Below are 13,617 nucleotides of genomic sequence, written 5' to 3' on the forward strand. Positions count from 1 at the left end.
CCTCCTCGGCTCCTCCATCCCTTCCCAGCTCCCACCCTCGGCTCGCGCCCTCCCTCGCTTTGGTGACTCCATCGGCTTTTGATTTGGAAGCAAGCTGATTGGCTGGAAGCGATTCAACACACGCCGGGCAAGAGCTTTGTCTGAGTTGAAGTGAAGTTGTACAGATTTTCGACTGGAGTCAGCAATCACGGGTGTTTAGTCTGCAGCCGAGCAGAGAAAGCGAGAAGGAATCGCTCGGGGAAGAGACACTGCAGACTGCGCGGGCACCCTGCAATAGATGGATTCCGACTCCACCAGGGGGACAGCGACGCGGAGGTGACACTCTTCTGCCTGGAGAGAGAGAGAGAGGACAAACGGCCGAGCAAACGCAAGCCTCGGACTCCCTGCCGAAATCTGGAAGTCGTGACACGGTGTGTATGAAACAAAAGTTTGGGAGCTATTAATTGCTGTGCTGGATTATTAAGAGACGCTTTCAAGTTTCAAGTACCAAATGTCGCTTAGCTTTAAGTTGCCAAAGGAAGTTGAGGGAATTGCTTTGCCGTTTTAACTTGCTCTGTGAGGGAAATCTCATAAACTGACCAATGCACCAAATGAATACTAAAATGCACTTTACATTCGCTTTTGCACTCCTGATAATGTCTCTCAACCGCGATGTACTGGGCAAGAATTTGAAATACAGGATTTATGAGGAGCAGAGGGTTGGATCAGTAATTGCAAGACTATCAGAGGATGTGGCTGATGTTTTACTGAAGCTACCTAATCCTTCTGCTGTTCGTTTTCGAGCCATGCAGAGGGGGAATTCTCCTCTACTTGTAGTAAATGAGAATACCGGGGAAATCAGCATAGGAGCTACAATCGACCGTGAGCAACTGTGCCAGAAAAACTTGAACTGTTCCATAGAGTTTGATGTGATCACTCTACCCACAGAGCATCTGCAGCTCTTCCATATTGAAGTCGAAGTGCTGGATATTAATGACAATTCTCCCCAGTTTTCAAGATCTCTCATACCTATTGAGATATCTGAGAGCGCGGCAGTTGGGACTCGTATTCCCCTGGACAGTGCATTTGATCCAGATGTTGGGGAAAATGCCCTCCACACCTACTCCCTCTCTGCCAATGATTTTTTTAGCATCGAGGTTCGGACCAGGACTGATGGTGCCAAGTATGCAGAACTCATAGTGGTCAGAGAGTTGGATCGGGAGCTGAAGTCCAGCTACGAGCTCCAGCTTACTGCCTCAGACATGGGAGTGCCTCAGAGGTCTGGCTCCTCCATACTGAAAATAAGCATTTCGGACTCCAATGACAACAGCCCTGCTTTTGAGCAGCAGTCTTATGTAATACAACTCTTAGAAAACTCCCCGGTGGGCACTTTGCTCCTGGATCTGAATGCCACTGATCCAGATGAGGGCGCTAATGGGAAAATTGTCTATTCTTTCAGCAGTCATGTGTCTCCCAAAATTATAGAGACTTTCAAAATTGATTCAGAAAGAGGACATTTGACTCTTTTCAAGCAAGTGGATTATGAAATCACCAAATCCTATGAGATCGATGTCCAAGCTCAAGATCTGGGTCCAAATTCAATCCCAGCTCATTGCAAAATTATAATTAAGGTTGTAGATGTTAATGACAATAAACCTGAAATTAACCTAAACCTCATGTCACCTGGCAAAGAAGAAATATCTTATATTTTCGAAGGGGATCCTATTGAAACATTTGTTGCTTTGGTCAGGGTTCAAGACAAAGATTCTGGGCTGAATGGAGAAGTAGTTTGTAAGCTTCATGGACATGGTCACTTTAAACTTCAAAAGACTTATGAAAACAATTATTTAATCCTGACCAATGCCACGCTGGATAGAGAAAAGAGATCTGAATATAGTTTGACTGTAATCGCTGAGGATAAAGGAACACCTAGTCTCTCTACAGTCAAACATTTTACTGTTCAAATCAATGATATAAATGACAATCCACCACGCTTCCAGAGAAGCCGATATGAATTTGTAATCTCGGAGAATAACTCGCCAGGGGCATTTATCACCACTGTTACAGCCACAGATCCTGATCTTGGAGAAAATGGGCAAGTGACATATACCATTTTGGAGAGCTTTATCCTGGGAAGTTCCATAACTACATATGTAACCATTGACCCATCCAATGGAGCTATTTATGCCCTCAGAATCTTTGATCATGAAGAAGTGAGTCAGATCACTTTTGTGGTGGAAGCAAGAGACGGAGGGAGTCCGAAGCAACTTGTAAGCAATACCACTGTTGTGCTCACCATCATTGACGAAAATGACAATGTTCCTGTGGTGATAGGGCCTGCACTGCACAATAATACTGCAGAGATCTCCATCCCCAAAGGAGCTGAAAGTGGCTTTCATGTCACCAGAATAAGGGCCATTGACAGGGACTCTGGTGTTAATGCTGAGCTCAGCTGCTCCATAGTAGCAGGTAATGAGGAGGGTATCTTCATAATTGATCCACGATCATGTGACATCCACACCAATGTGAGCATGGAATCTGTTCCTCACACAGAATGGGAGCTCTCAGTCATCATCCAGGACAAAGGCAATCCTCAGCTGCATACCAAAGTCCTTCTGAAGTGCATGATCTTTGAATATGCAGAATCAGTGACAAGTACAGCCATGACCTCAGTCAGCCAGGCATCCTTGGATGTCTCCATGATTATAATTATTTCCTTAGGAGCAATTTGTGCAGTGCTGTTGGTTATTATGGTGCTATTTGCAACTAGGTGTAACCGAGAAAAGAAAGACACTAGATCCTACAACTGCAGAGTAGCAGAATCAACTTACCAGCATCACCCTAAAAGACCATCCAGGCAGATTCACAAGGGGGACATCACATTGGTGCCCACCATAAATGGCACTCTGCCCATCAGATCCCATCACAGATCATCCCCATCTTCATCTCCTACCTTAGAAAGAGGGCAGATGGGCAGCCGCCAGAGTCACAACAGTCACCAGTCACTCAACAGTTTGGTGACAATCTCATCGAACCATGTGCCGGAGAATTTCTCATTAGAACTCACCCACGCCACTCCTGCTGTTGAGGTAAGATCATATACTGCATAGATTGACTGATAATGTCAGGTGTTAATATTCAGAAGTTGTATATGTATCAGTTCTTAAATGTCTTCATTAATGAGTAACAATATGCAAATTAAGCAGGATTCAAGCTACATGTGTACATGTAGCAAGTACACACATCTTAGCATACTGCTTTCAGTTTTTCATAAATAATTTATTTGCATGTAATATGTATGATATTGAAAAATAAGCAGGAAGCACACAAGGAAATATCTAAATATAGACCCTCACTTTCCAGGTCAAGATGCAGCACAGCCAAAAGTTAAAGGGTATTGTTATAGTCTCTCCTGGGAAAAAAAAAAAAGCATCCAGAACCCCATCTCAGTGAATGTTGTTTTATTTATCCAACTTTGTATATTTTGGATATCTAGATGTTTTACAATGCATTTTACAGCATTTTTTTTTTTAGATATGTTTTGCAACTGACCATGTTGAACTATAAAGGAAATCAATCAGTTATTTAAAAGGGAGTCTTTTAAAAAGTCAATTGTATTATTAGATCACCCAACTCTCCCTGGGATGGAATTCAGTTATATTTGGTGACTAGCTGCACAGCCTGCCACAATCCAACATATGCAAATCTTTAAAATGGATATAACATGTTCCATTACTTTGTATGAAATAACAAGTAACTGTTTTTCTTTGCTTAAAGCCTGTGAGTACTTGGAGGATTTTTTTTTCCAGGAATCAGTTCTGTCTATTTGGTTTCCAGCAGGTCTCCCAGCTTCTTTCCATGCTTCACCAAGGGCAATATCAGCCAAGGCCAAGTTTTCGAGGAAACAAATACTCCAGGAGTTATAGGTATGCATTATCCTTGTGTTCCCTGTTATGTCTCAGATAACATAAATGCTGAAGTGTAAAAACCATATTTTCTATGATTGATGTTTCTAGATATGCCCTTCAAGACATGGACAAGTTTAGCTTGAAAGACAGTGGCCGTGGTGACAGTGAAGCAGGAGACAGTGATTATGATTTGGGGCGAGATTCTCCAATAGACAGGCTACTGGGTGAGGGATTCAGTGACCTGTTTCTCACAGATGGAAGAATTCCAGCAGGTAAGAGAGTAATGACAGATAACACTTTATTTCTAGGTCTACTCTAACACCAGTAAAATAAACATTCCTCCAGTGCTTCTATTTCCTATTTATTTGTCCTTTGCACTAAGACATCTGTGTCTGCATACTATTAGCACAATGAACAGAATTGAAACACTTTTAAATTATTTTCTTAAAATTCATAGTAAGCAGTTGGGAGAGAAGGAGTGAGAATGTAGACTTAATAAGACAAGAAAGAAGGGATGTGAAGGGAAGAATAGAAAACCAAACCACTTCCCTCCTCTTTCTACCCCAACTAGTGAGCCTTAGGACACTCTTGAGCAACTCTGTATAAAATTACTGGGTGGTTGTTTTTATTCAGTCTGTTTTGGTGCATGGTGGTGAACTGAACTGTAATTTGAAAGATGCATTTCCTGTGATGGAAACCAACTCACAAAATCAGAGACTAAAATACACTGGAAAGGGTACACTTTAAGCACTAAAAATAAGAGAAAGAAAAGGTGGTGAGCATAGAATATGTCTTGCTACCTTTCATTGTCCGTCTATACCGTGATGTCTCAGAACAGGGAGCCAGAGGGAACTATACAAGCACACAGTTGGATGGGGGAGAGTCTGCTAAGTTTTGAACCACATTTTCCTTAGTTTCCCTTCTCTCTAATTGTACAGGAGAAACTGAACCAACTGGGTAAATGCTGACTGCCTCATTGTAGCAATTCTATTCCTAAAGGCTACAATGTTAAGTCAACTTACAGGAACACAGAAGTGTTCTTTTGGCTACTTATATTCTTAACTTCTTTGAAGGTGGAGCAAATGACTGCCATTTGACAAATGAAAGAAAGGTAGAACAGAATTCTATTGCTCATCTTGGTTCTAACATTTTCAAATACAGATAAATAAGAGAGTGTAGAAAATGAACACAGCTGTTACAAGTTGTAGAAGTCATGGTGGCAGGACTCCAGAGCAGCAGTGGCAGCAGGAATGGTTACCAGCCATAGCCCAGGGTGACTCGGGGCCAGGCTCAGCACTCTGGGCCCACTGGAGTTCTCTACCTGCACTGTCTGCTTTGACACTGGATTTGGTTGTAGTGGTGGTGGCTACAGGATGTTCATATCTTTTTTTTTTTCCCCCAGATTTGAAAACCAAAGCTTATAAAGGTTAGAAAATGGATCCCATATCAGGCATTTTGTACATGGTAGACGGGAGATTTGAACCAATCTCCACCTTTCTAAACACTACTTTAGCATATATATAAAGTAACAGGTTTCCCCCTTAATAAATTGAATGGCCTACTTGTTTTTATAGGAGGACTTACTAGCCTCCCTATTACCATTAAATGTTGCTTATTTCTGTTGTTCAGCAATGAGTGGGGCATCTCTGGAAGAATGAATGTGCAGAAAGAGCTGTGATGTCCATGACAGCTTATATTTGCCCAATTATCCATTTTTTTTTTATATTAATAGGCCCTAGAGACCACTTTTAAGGGAAATCTCTGACTATGTATGACCCAAGATACCTTACTCAAAAACAATGAGTTTTATTATTCTTATTTGGGTAATGAAGAAACTGATTTTCCATGACTCTGTGCTACTGTGATTCTCACAGAACCCCACCCTTGAAAACCATAATAAGTTATATTATCTCACAAAAATGCAATGGGCATGATATCATTCTTGTATTATATATTAAAATTTGTATGAAGTTATTCATTAAAATTTAGATTTTTTTTATCACAGTAAAATGGAGAATAAATTGCCCTTAGATAAATAACCTTGCCAGTTGTGGGACTAAATTATGCTAGTGACTTTATAAATTCTAGAATCATATAATTTTAATGGCTAATCATAAGTCTGTTTTTTTTATTTTCTATTTTTTAGAATTAATTAATTTATTTTTGGTGCTGGAGATTGAACCCAGAGCCTTGTGCATGTTAAGCCCATGCTCTACCACTTAATTATACCAACCCATATATATATATACATATATATTGTGTTTTTTAATTTTATGAAGAGGTGAAGACTCCTCTTTGTTATTTCTCATGTTTTCAAATTTACCACCTCTCTAATATATTTATGGCAGGAGAGTTATGTACCAATTGAATAATAATAACAATAAATATTAAGGAATAAAAACATTGGACAATAGGTAGACCAGGACTCTAGGAAAACTGTGTGTATCTTGTTCAGTACATAACTTTGAGCTCCAACTGTGTCACATTTCTTTTCAAAATGAGAAGGGGTCACCACGAATCATTCCACTAAGTTGTAGACAACCCTTTACCAAACATTCCATGTTTATACAATCACACAATCCAGGGATATAATGAGAACTCTTTTGCTGGTGCATGGTGTTGTATTACAGAAGATTATATTAAAAAAGATAGATTTTCACCTCACTAGCTAGCTACTTGCCTCTGCATGGTGCATGGTCTTAGCTCTTCTGGAGGCAAAGAGTTCCAGGAAATCACCCAAGGTCCATCAAGGGAGTGTGTTCATGTTTGGCCAGCATAGATGGCAATGTGACTATTGAGAACCTTTAGATGGTTTCTCTTAATTGGGTGAATCATTCTGATTATTATTTAATCCTAGCAATTTCCACCGGCACATTAAGGTATAGAACTTGTCCTTTGTAAATGTAAATTCCCAGGAAATATTCTAAGTAGAGAAAAATGTAAGTCCACATCTGAATATCATTAGCAGAGTTCAGGACCGTTTTCTCTAAAGCATGTATGTTTTTAGGACTTAAGTATCTTATTCCAACTGTTCTGCTGCATTAGCCTGTGAACAAATATAGATTATGTTGTGCTGCATTGCTTGCCAAAAGGGAGGGTCATTTCTGGTCACTCATTCTTTTAATTCCCACACAAATACACTACACTCTGAGCAGTCAAGTCAGCTTGCATTTTTGTCTTTTGGCTTGTGTTTGTCAACTATTTTCTTTCTTATTCATTCAACTTTGAACTATAATATCAAGCATATGTCTACAAAATCTCCCTTTTCCCAATGTATTTTTGCTCTACCAGGATGATTTGTAACAGCTTTTGATTTTATTTCTTTTGATACTCCTCCTTCATTGAGTCTACTCTACTTTTTATCATCAGTCATCTGTGAGTACTCACTCTAAGCATTCTTTCTCATTTTTCTCTGTTCTCCTGGTAGATGTCCAAGCTCTGTTCTGGCCTTTCTTCCATGGCTGGCTTATTATATATGAGCTAATATTCCTCTCTAGTGGCTCCTCCCTCAGTCAAATCTGTATTTCATACAGCTTAAGGAACATTTTCAGAGCATTTTAATTTACATGTTTTTTTTTTTTCTTTTTTGGCTTGAAATTAATACCTGATTCTTGTTGCTCAGCAACACTGAACAAAACTAGCTTGGTATTTGAAGGTCAGTGAAATTCACTCTTAGCTTCGCAACTCTCAATTCTGCCGTATCTGTACCTTTTGCAATAGATGAAGGCACCCCTTCCCATACCCTGATCCTTTGTTCATTTTGCCCTGCCTTCATGAAAACCTGATTTTTCTTGACTTTGACACTGTATATGCTTTTCATTTCTCAAAGTTTATTTCAAGCTACTCTTTCTTAATGACACCGACCTCCACCTCTCCTCTTCCCTCTTTCTTGGCATGTACTCAGCATCATCTATTTTGATACATCAGGCTTTTATGACCTCATTGATTACCCTTGACTCAGAACGAGATCTTAAGCCTTTTGAGGGCAGGGTGCTCTTTATGTGTTGTGGGCTCTTAGTAGATAAATGACTGGTCACCTTGTGACTAATGGCTTGATAGAAGCTTGGCATTTTTTTTTTTGCCCCTTATATTCTATGTTCTGCCTTCTGCCCCACCTTTACAATAAGACACACAGTGACAAAGTATAGATTCATGTGATGGTAAGTCTCCTTTTTCACCATGCCCTCCATCCCCCAAGGAAACTAAACTACCTGATTAGTTTTCAAGGAGTAACAGAACAAATAGACACTTACCAATGAATCCTGATCCCTGGAGTGTGGGATGGGACCTTGGCAGCTGAGTTACATCTACACTGAGAATATTTTCCAACAGTTGAGTCTCCAGGAAGAAGGCACAGAATATCAATGAAATTGCAAGAAACGCTGTCTTCTGCACCAATTCTCCTCCTCCTCCTTCTCTCTTCCTCTCTTATTGTTTTTGCTATCTTTCTGTTAGTCATTCTTCATCATTTTTCTTATTAATTTTCATTTTGAAGTCGATTTATTTATAACTAAAGCCCCATTTACTTATTGTGGTAGAGCTGTAAAGAGCATTCACTGTTTAAAGGTAATTCCAGTGGTCAATATAATTTGAGTGTGAACTGTCAGATTGTTTTAATGACCCCATTTAAAAAAAATTATTGCTGTTTACACATTCACTGTATTCAGATATCTAGGAAATTTGATCATGTTCAGGATTCTTAGAAGCTTATGTAATTCTCCCCCCCCCCCACCCCATCATTAAACTTTAAAAGAAAACAAAGCCAATCAGCTATCAAGGGAGTCCTTCCCAAGCCTAAAGCCACAGAGTTTAAGGCCAGAAAAAAACAACTGAAGAGGTGTCAGCAGGTCTGGTCTCCTTCCTTTTGACAGGATGTGAGTAAGACAGTGGGTACAGGTTCCATTTCCATTTTCAGAAACCCTAGGAATTAAGGAGAAAAAAAAATCATTACTACTATGCTAGTCATTTCACTGATGAGAAAACCTCACTGCTATGTAAGTTTTTCCAGTTACGTTCAACTTGCTTTGCTGTTGTCCACATCAAATCATCATTTGGTACAGATTTTCAAGTAGGAATATAGGAAGTCAAGACATCTAAGTCTGCTTTGATTCTTCAGTCACCCTTGCTTATTTGAATTTAATTGGTCTAAATAGCAAAGTAACATAAATGATAACCCATGTGTGTCCTCTTGCACCCCCATCTTGATTCACATGCTATTTGTATTCACACTTCTCTGCATTTCCCCACACTGCAACATATTTCTGTTGTATTTCCACCCTTAAAAGCAGTCCAGCTATTTCCCTCACAGTACTTGCTCTCATTTTTGTTCCTCAAATTTCCCCCCTTTCCATGAAGGTCTGAGGTCCAGAGGGAGTTTAAGAACAGAGCTATCTCAAAGTTTTCAAGGTTGAAGAAGAGTGGTTCCTACACCTTTAAATGAAGACGATTATTTTTCTTTTCCTGAAACTCAACATCAGTTTCTTCACTTTTCATCAGAAAAAAACATAGTGAAAGTGTATTCTAGGCAGATAATTCACCAGGTGGTGGGGATACCACAGCCAGCAGAGTAGATGACTTTCTCCCCTGCCAAGGGGCCTGGCATCCCTCAAAAGCCATCCCTATTGCAGTAGTTTCGAGGAAGGGAAATCTTTCTTAAGTAGCTAAATCTATTAACATGGCTCTGAATATCTGCATATGGCTAATATCAATCCAATATTTTTTTTTTTTCAGATTTAAGGGAGTCATTTAGCATTGTCCAAAATTCTGTTCTTTAGTCTAATTTGAAATCATGATTCTGAAAAGACCTCACTTCTGAAATATGGTTCCTGGAGTATAATTTCCATCATTTCATTTCCTATCTTTCATGTGGGTCAGTTTTTGTATTTGCCAAATGTGGAGGTCTTTTCCCCCTCTTTTTCTGCTTTTCTCCTGTGTATTATTTGCACTGAGTGTGGCCACTCACATTTCACTAGGGCATCAGGATGTCTACAAGAACCCAGTAATGGATTTTTCATGTTCTTTGACTTTTAGTGACTTTTCCATGCATTTGACTATTAGTATATTTTGAAGCTTTAAATGAAAGCTTTATAACAGGGTAACTGCAGATGACAAATAAGTTAAGGATACTTCTCACTGCTATTTTAAGTAATAAATCAATCAATAAATTATATAACATTTGAGAGAAGTTAACAAGGATAAGTACCTGATAGCCAATTATATTTTCAGTGACTCCATTAAGACTAAAGGTCAGATAAACCTCAATATCAAGAAAGTCATCACTGAAGGAGATCATCTGGTAGTATTCTAAAGTTATGGATTTCACCTTCCAAGCTGACTTTTTAGAATTATGTCCAGCTTTTCGTTCATTACCCATATCTTAGAAGTTTTCCAGTCATTTTCATGTATAAATTATCCATTCGCTTCTCATTATTTAAGTAGAGGATATTCCTGCAAAGCATGAATTTCCTCATTCAATAAATGAGAAAAAAATACACCAGCAGATATGACTTATGGAGGTCTATAAAAATCGTATTCAGATTAAAACCATTATCGTGGTCTAGCTAATGTTTCCCAGAGCAGGTTAGCATCATGGTGGCAGTTGAAACCTCTCTCATTGTATCTAATTAAAAAATATAGATATTTATTGCATGTTCCCACCATTTTGAGGCATGCTAACTATAATAACGAACCCTCAATGCTTTTCCTTGAGTGCAGCTATGAGGCTGTGCACAGAGGAGTGCAGAGTCCTGGGCCACTCTGACCAGTGCTGGATGCCCCCGCTGCCCTCGCCTTCCTCGGACTACAGGAGCAACATGTTCATTCCTGGGGAGGAGTTCCCGTCGCAGCCCCAGCAGCAGCATCCCCATCAGAGCCTTGAGGACGACCCCCAGGCTGCAGAAGCCGGTGAGAAGAAGAAGAGTTTCTCCACCTTCGGGAAGGACTCCCCAACCGACGAGGACCCCGGGGACACCAGCACGTCCTCCCTGCTCTCGGAAATGAGCAGCGTGTTCCAGCGCCTCTTGCCCCCTTCCCTGGACACCTACCCAGAGTGCAGTGAGGTGGATCGGTCCAACTCCCTGGAGCGTCGGAAGGGACCAGCACCAACAAAAACCGTGGGTTACCCACCAGGGGTGGCGGCCTGGGCAGCCAGTACCCACTTCCAAAATCCCACCAGCAACCCTGGGCCTGCGCTGGGAACCCACTCGAGCGTGCAGCCTTCTTCCAAGTGGCTGCCAGCCATGGAGGAGATCCCTGAAAATTATGAAGAAGATGATTTTGACAATGTGCTCAACCACCTGAATGATGGGAAGCACGAACTCATGGATGCCAGTGAGCTGGTGGCTGAGATCAACAAACTGCTCCAAGACGTGCGCCAGAGCTAGGAGATTTTAGCCAAGCTTTTTGCTTTCCATATGTGTATGGAAAATGGGGGACAGGAAAAGCCCTGAAAGAACTGGCGTTGCCAAATAGTTGCATTTATCATAAATGTGTCTGTGTATATTGAATATTAAATACTGTATTTTCGTATGTACACAATGCAAGTGTGATTATTTTAATCTGTATTTTAAAAATACATTTGTACCTTATATTTATGTGTAATTTAACAAACAAATTTTATTTTTTTACTCCCATGACAAACATGTCTTTCCTAATCATATAGAAACTAGCCACTGTTTCAATCTGATATACTATTCAACCACAAAGTGTAAAGGTACTGCTTATATTAGTTGAGCTGGGGTGGAATTATTATGCCCTATGAACAACCCCACTAATGCATTGCGTAATTCTTAGTTCCATTAACCTCTCCATCTTTTTTTTTTTCCCAATGCTTTAAAAAATTAAGCATTAGTAAAAAATGTTAAGCTATTTTATTATTATTATTTTCACTGCTCTCTTGTAGCTCCTACGGTTCAACTCTCACAGCTAAATTGAAAAGGGAAGTGAAATTTTATTTGAGGACTAGAAAGCATCTGAAGAATATTTATGAGATGAGTATTTCAAATAAATTTTTTAGACAATGATGTAAGCAGGAATAAAGTCAGTTTTTTTTTGTTTGTTTGTTTTTGTTTTCTGACTCCCAGGCCATGCAAGATGTCACACTGGCCTGGTCTTAAGAGTATTGTAGTGAATTTATAATTAAGGCAAAAAGTGGATTTCATTCCATCCTTGTAATACGAGATGCCATTGAAGGAAATGGAATTTGTTCTTTAAATGGATAACAGTATGCATTTGAACAGTGCCAAGTATTAATGGACAAAGTTATGCCAGTGTCCCTCCTAGTGTAGTAAATATAATTGATTTATTTTGAAACCATCTATTTGAATCTTTCCTTCCTCTCACAATACTTGAATGTTTTTATCCTTTGCAATGTTTTCGTTTGCTATAACTATTCACTTTTAGCTTTTTCTCCAGTGCATGACTTCATATTTTGTTATATTTTTAGTACATGAACATTTATGAAAATCACATTTTTGTTATGGCAATTTTGTTCTATTTGCTGTGTGACAAATGAGAAGTTCTTTATTTATTGTGCTGTTATCTCTCTGTGTGGAATGCCTTGCTAAGAGCGATCCTTATTATGACTATTATCATTTATGATCAAGCTTCTATTAATGTTATTTCTCTTAGTACACTATCTTGATTGTATTCTCCAGAAGATTTTACTGTCAGTGAAAATAAAAGGAAAATTAAAGTAAAGCTAAGGAGCTGTCCATAATCAGTGTCCTGTTCGTATACATGTGTTGGAAAGGTTTGCCTGCACCTCACCTTCTTGAGAAGGTGACTCAGTGCTGGCTTCCAAATAATAGAGAGGGGACTTCCAACTGCCCTGGCAAACAAGAACCCAATGGAAATGAACCTGACATCTGTCATGGGAATGAAAGTAGTTGATCAGATTTTAACTAGTTTAAGTAAAAGTATTTGGAATGTAAAGGTTAAAAAAAAATGGGAAATAACTATTGAAATATTATTCACATCACACACACACACATACACACACACACAAAATGCTGTATCAGAATATTTTGTATTAAGTTGTAGAAGAAAAAAAGGTATCCTCAATATTTTTTTCCAATAGGCTAAAATATCCTCCCTAGCTTATCCGAGGAGAATTAAAATACTACGGAAAGTTAAGTAACCTAAAAGTGGCTAAAACTAAGATATTTGAATTCTCAAATGAGTACCACATTAAATAGAATGTATTATCTCTTTCAGAAGGCACATTTGCCTTCATTGGAGGGATTGCAATTACAAGTGAAATTTCAGTTTATTTTTCAGTAGATTACACACACAAATGCTAACCACATTTAAATACATTTTGCCTTTCAACTTCACTTCCTTTCAATACATATTATCACGAAGGGAAAGTCTTTTATAACCTCACTGTTCTTAATTTAAAGCATCAATAGTAATTGAGGAAACAAAGCTGGAAATAGATATTTTGAATATGTGAAGTAAATAAAATGCAGTATTATATTCCACAAAAAAAATTCTTTGTCTATTGTTCTTATACCATTTCATGCCACCAACTCCTTGCTTCCCCAGGCTTTTCCTTTTATTATTTTATTATTGCTTCTCCTGTTCACCATTTAGGGAAATATTAGCGCAGGATTTTAGCTTTCATTCATATTCCTTTTACTAGTTACACACACACACACACACACACACACACACACACACACATACGTTGTATACCAGAGATTGAACCAGAGGTGCTCAACCACTGAGCCAC

General features: G+C 39.1%; 1 protein-coding gene across 3 annotated transcripts; it reads left to right on the forward strand.

The window, feature by feature from the left end:
- Positions 1-176: 176 nt before the first annotated feature.
- Positions 177-12,584, forward strand: Pcdh18 (protocadherin 18). Of its 3 annotated transcripts, none has more exons than XM_027926718.3 (4): positions 177-3,068; positions 3,817-3,905; positions 3,996-4,159; positions 10,602-12,584. In XM_027926718.3, the coding sequence occupies exons 1-4, from the start codon at positions 582-584 to the stop codon at positions 11,267-11,269; spliced, it is 3,408 nt and encodes a 1,135-aa protein (XP_027782519.2). In that variant the 5' UTR covers positions 177-581; the 3' UTR covers positions 11,270-12,584. The 3 variants fall into 3 exon arrangements, with proteins under 3 accessions (XP_027782519.2, XP_027782520.2, XP_071470769.1); XM_027926719.3 differs by having other exon boundaries at positions 3,820-3,905; XM_071614668.1 differs by having other exon boundaries at positions 10,597-10,674.
- The last annotated feature ends 1,033 nt before the right edge of the window (positions 12,585-13,617 follow it).

Source organism: Marmota flaviventris, chromosome 7 (assembly GCF_047511675.1).
Source record: "Marmota flaviventris isolate mMarFla1 chromosome 7, mMarFla1.hap1, whole genome shotgun sequence".
In the NCBI taxonomy this organism is placed as follows: domain Eukaryota; kingdom Metazoa; phylum Chordata; class Mammalia; order Rodentia; family Sciuridae; genus Marmota; species Marmota flaviventris.

What these genes read in the sequence shown, in the direction of transcription:
- Pcdh18 (XM_027926718.3), top strand. Translation starts at nt 582, where the DNA reads ATGCACCAAATGAATACTAAAATGCACTTTACATTCGCTTTTGCACTC. An exon ending in ACGCCACTCCTGCTGTTGAG is followed by an intron (nt 3,069 to 3,816) that starts GTAAGATCATAT and finishes TTTGGTTTCCAG; the next exon opens with CAGGTCTCCCAGCTTCTTTC. An exon ending in AGATGGAAGAATTCCAGCAG is followed by an intron (nt 4,160 to 10,601) that starts GTAAGAGAGTAA and finishes CCTTGAGTGCAG; the next exon opens with CTATGAGGCTGTGCACAGAG.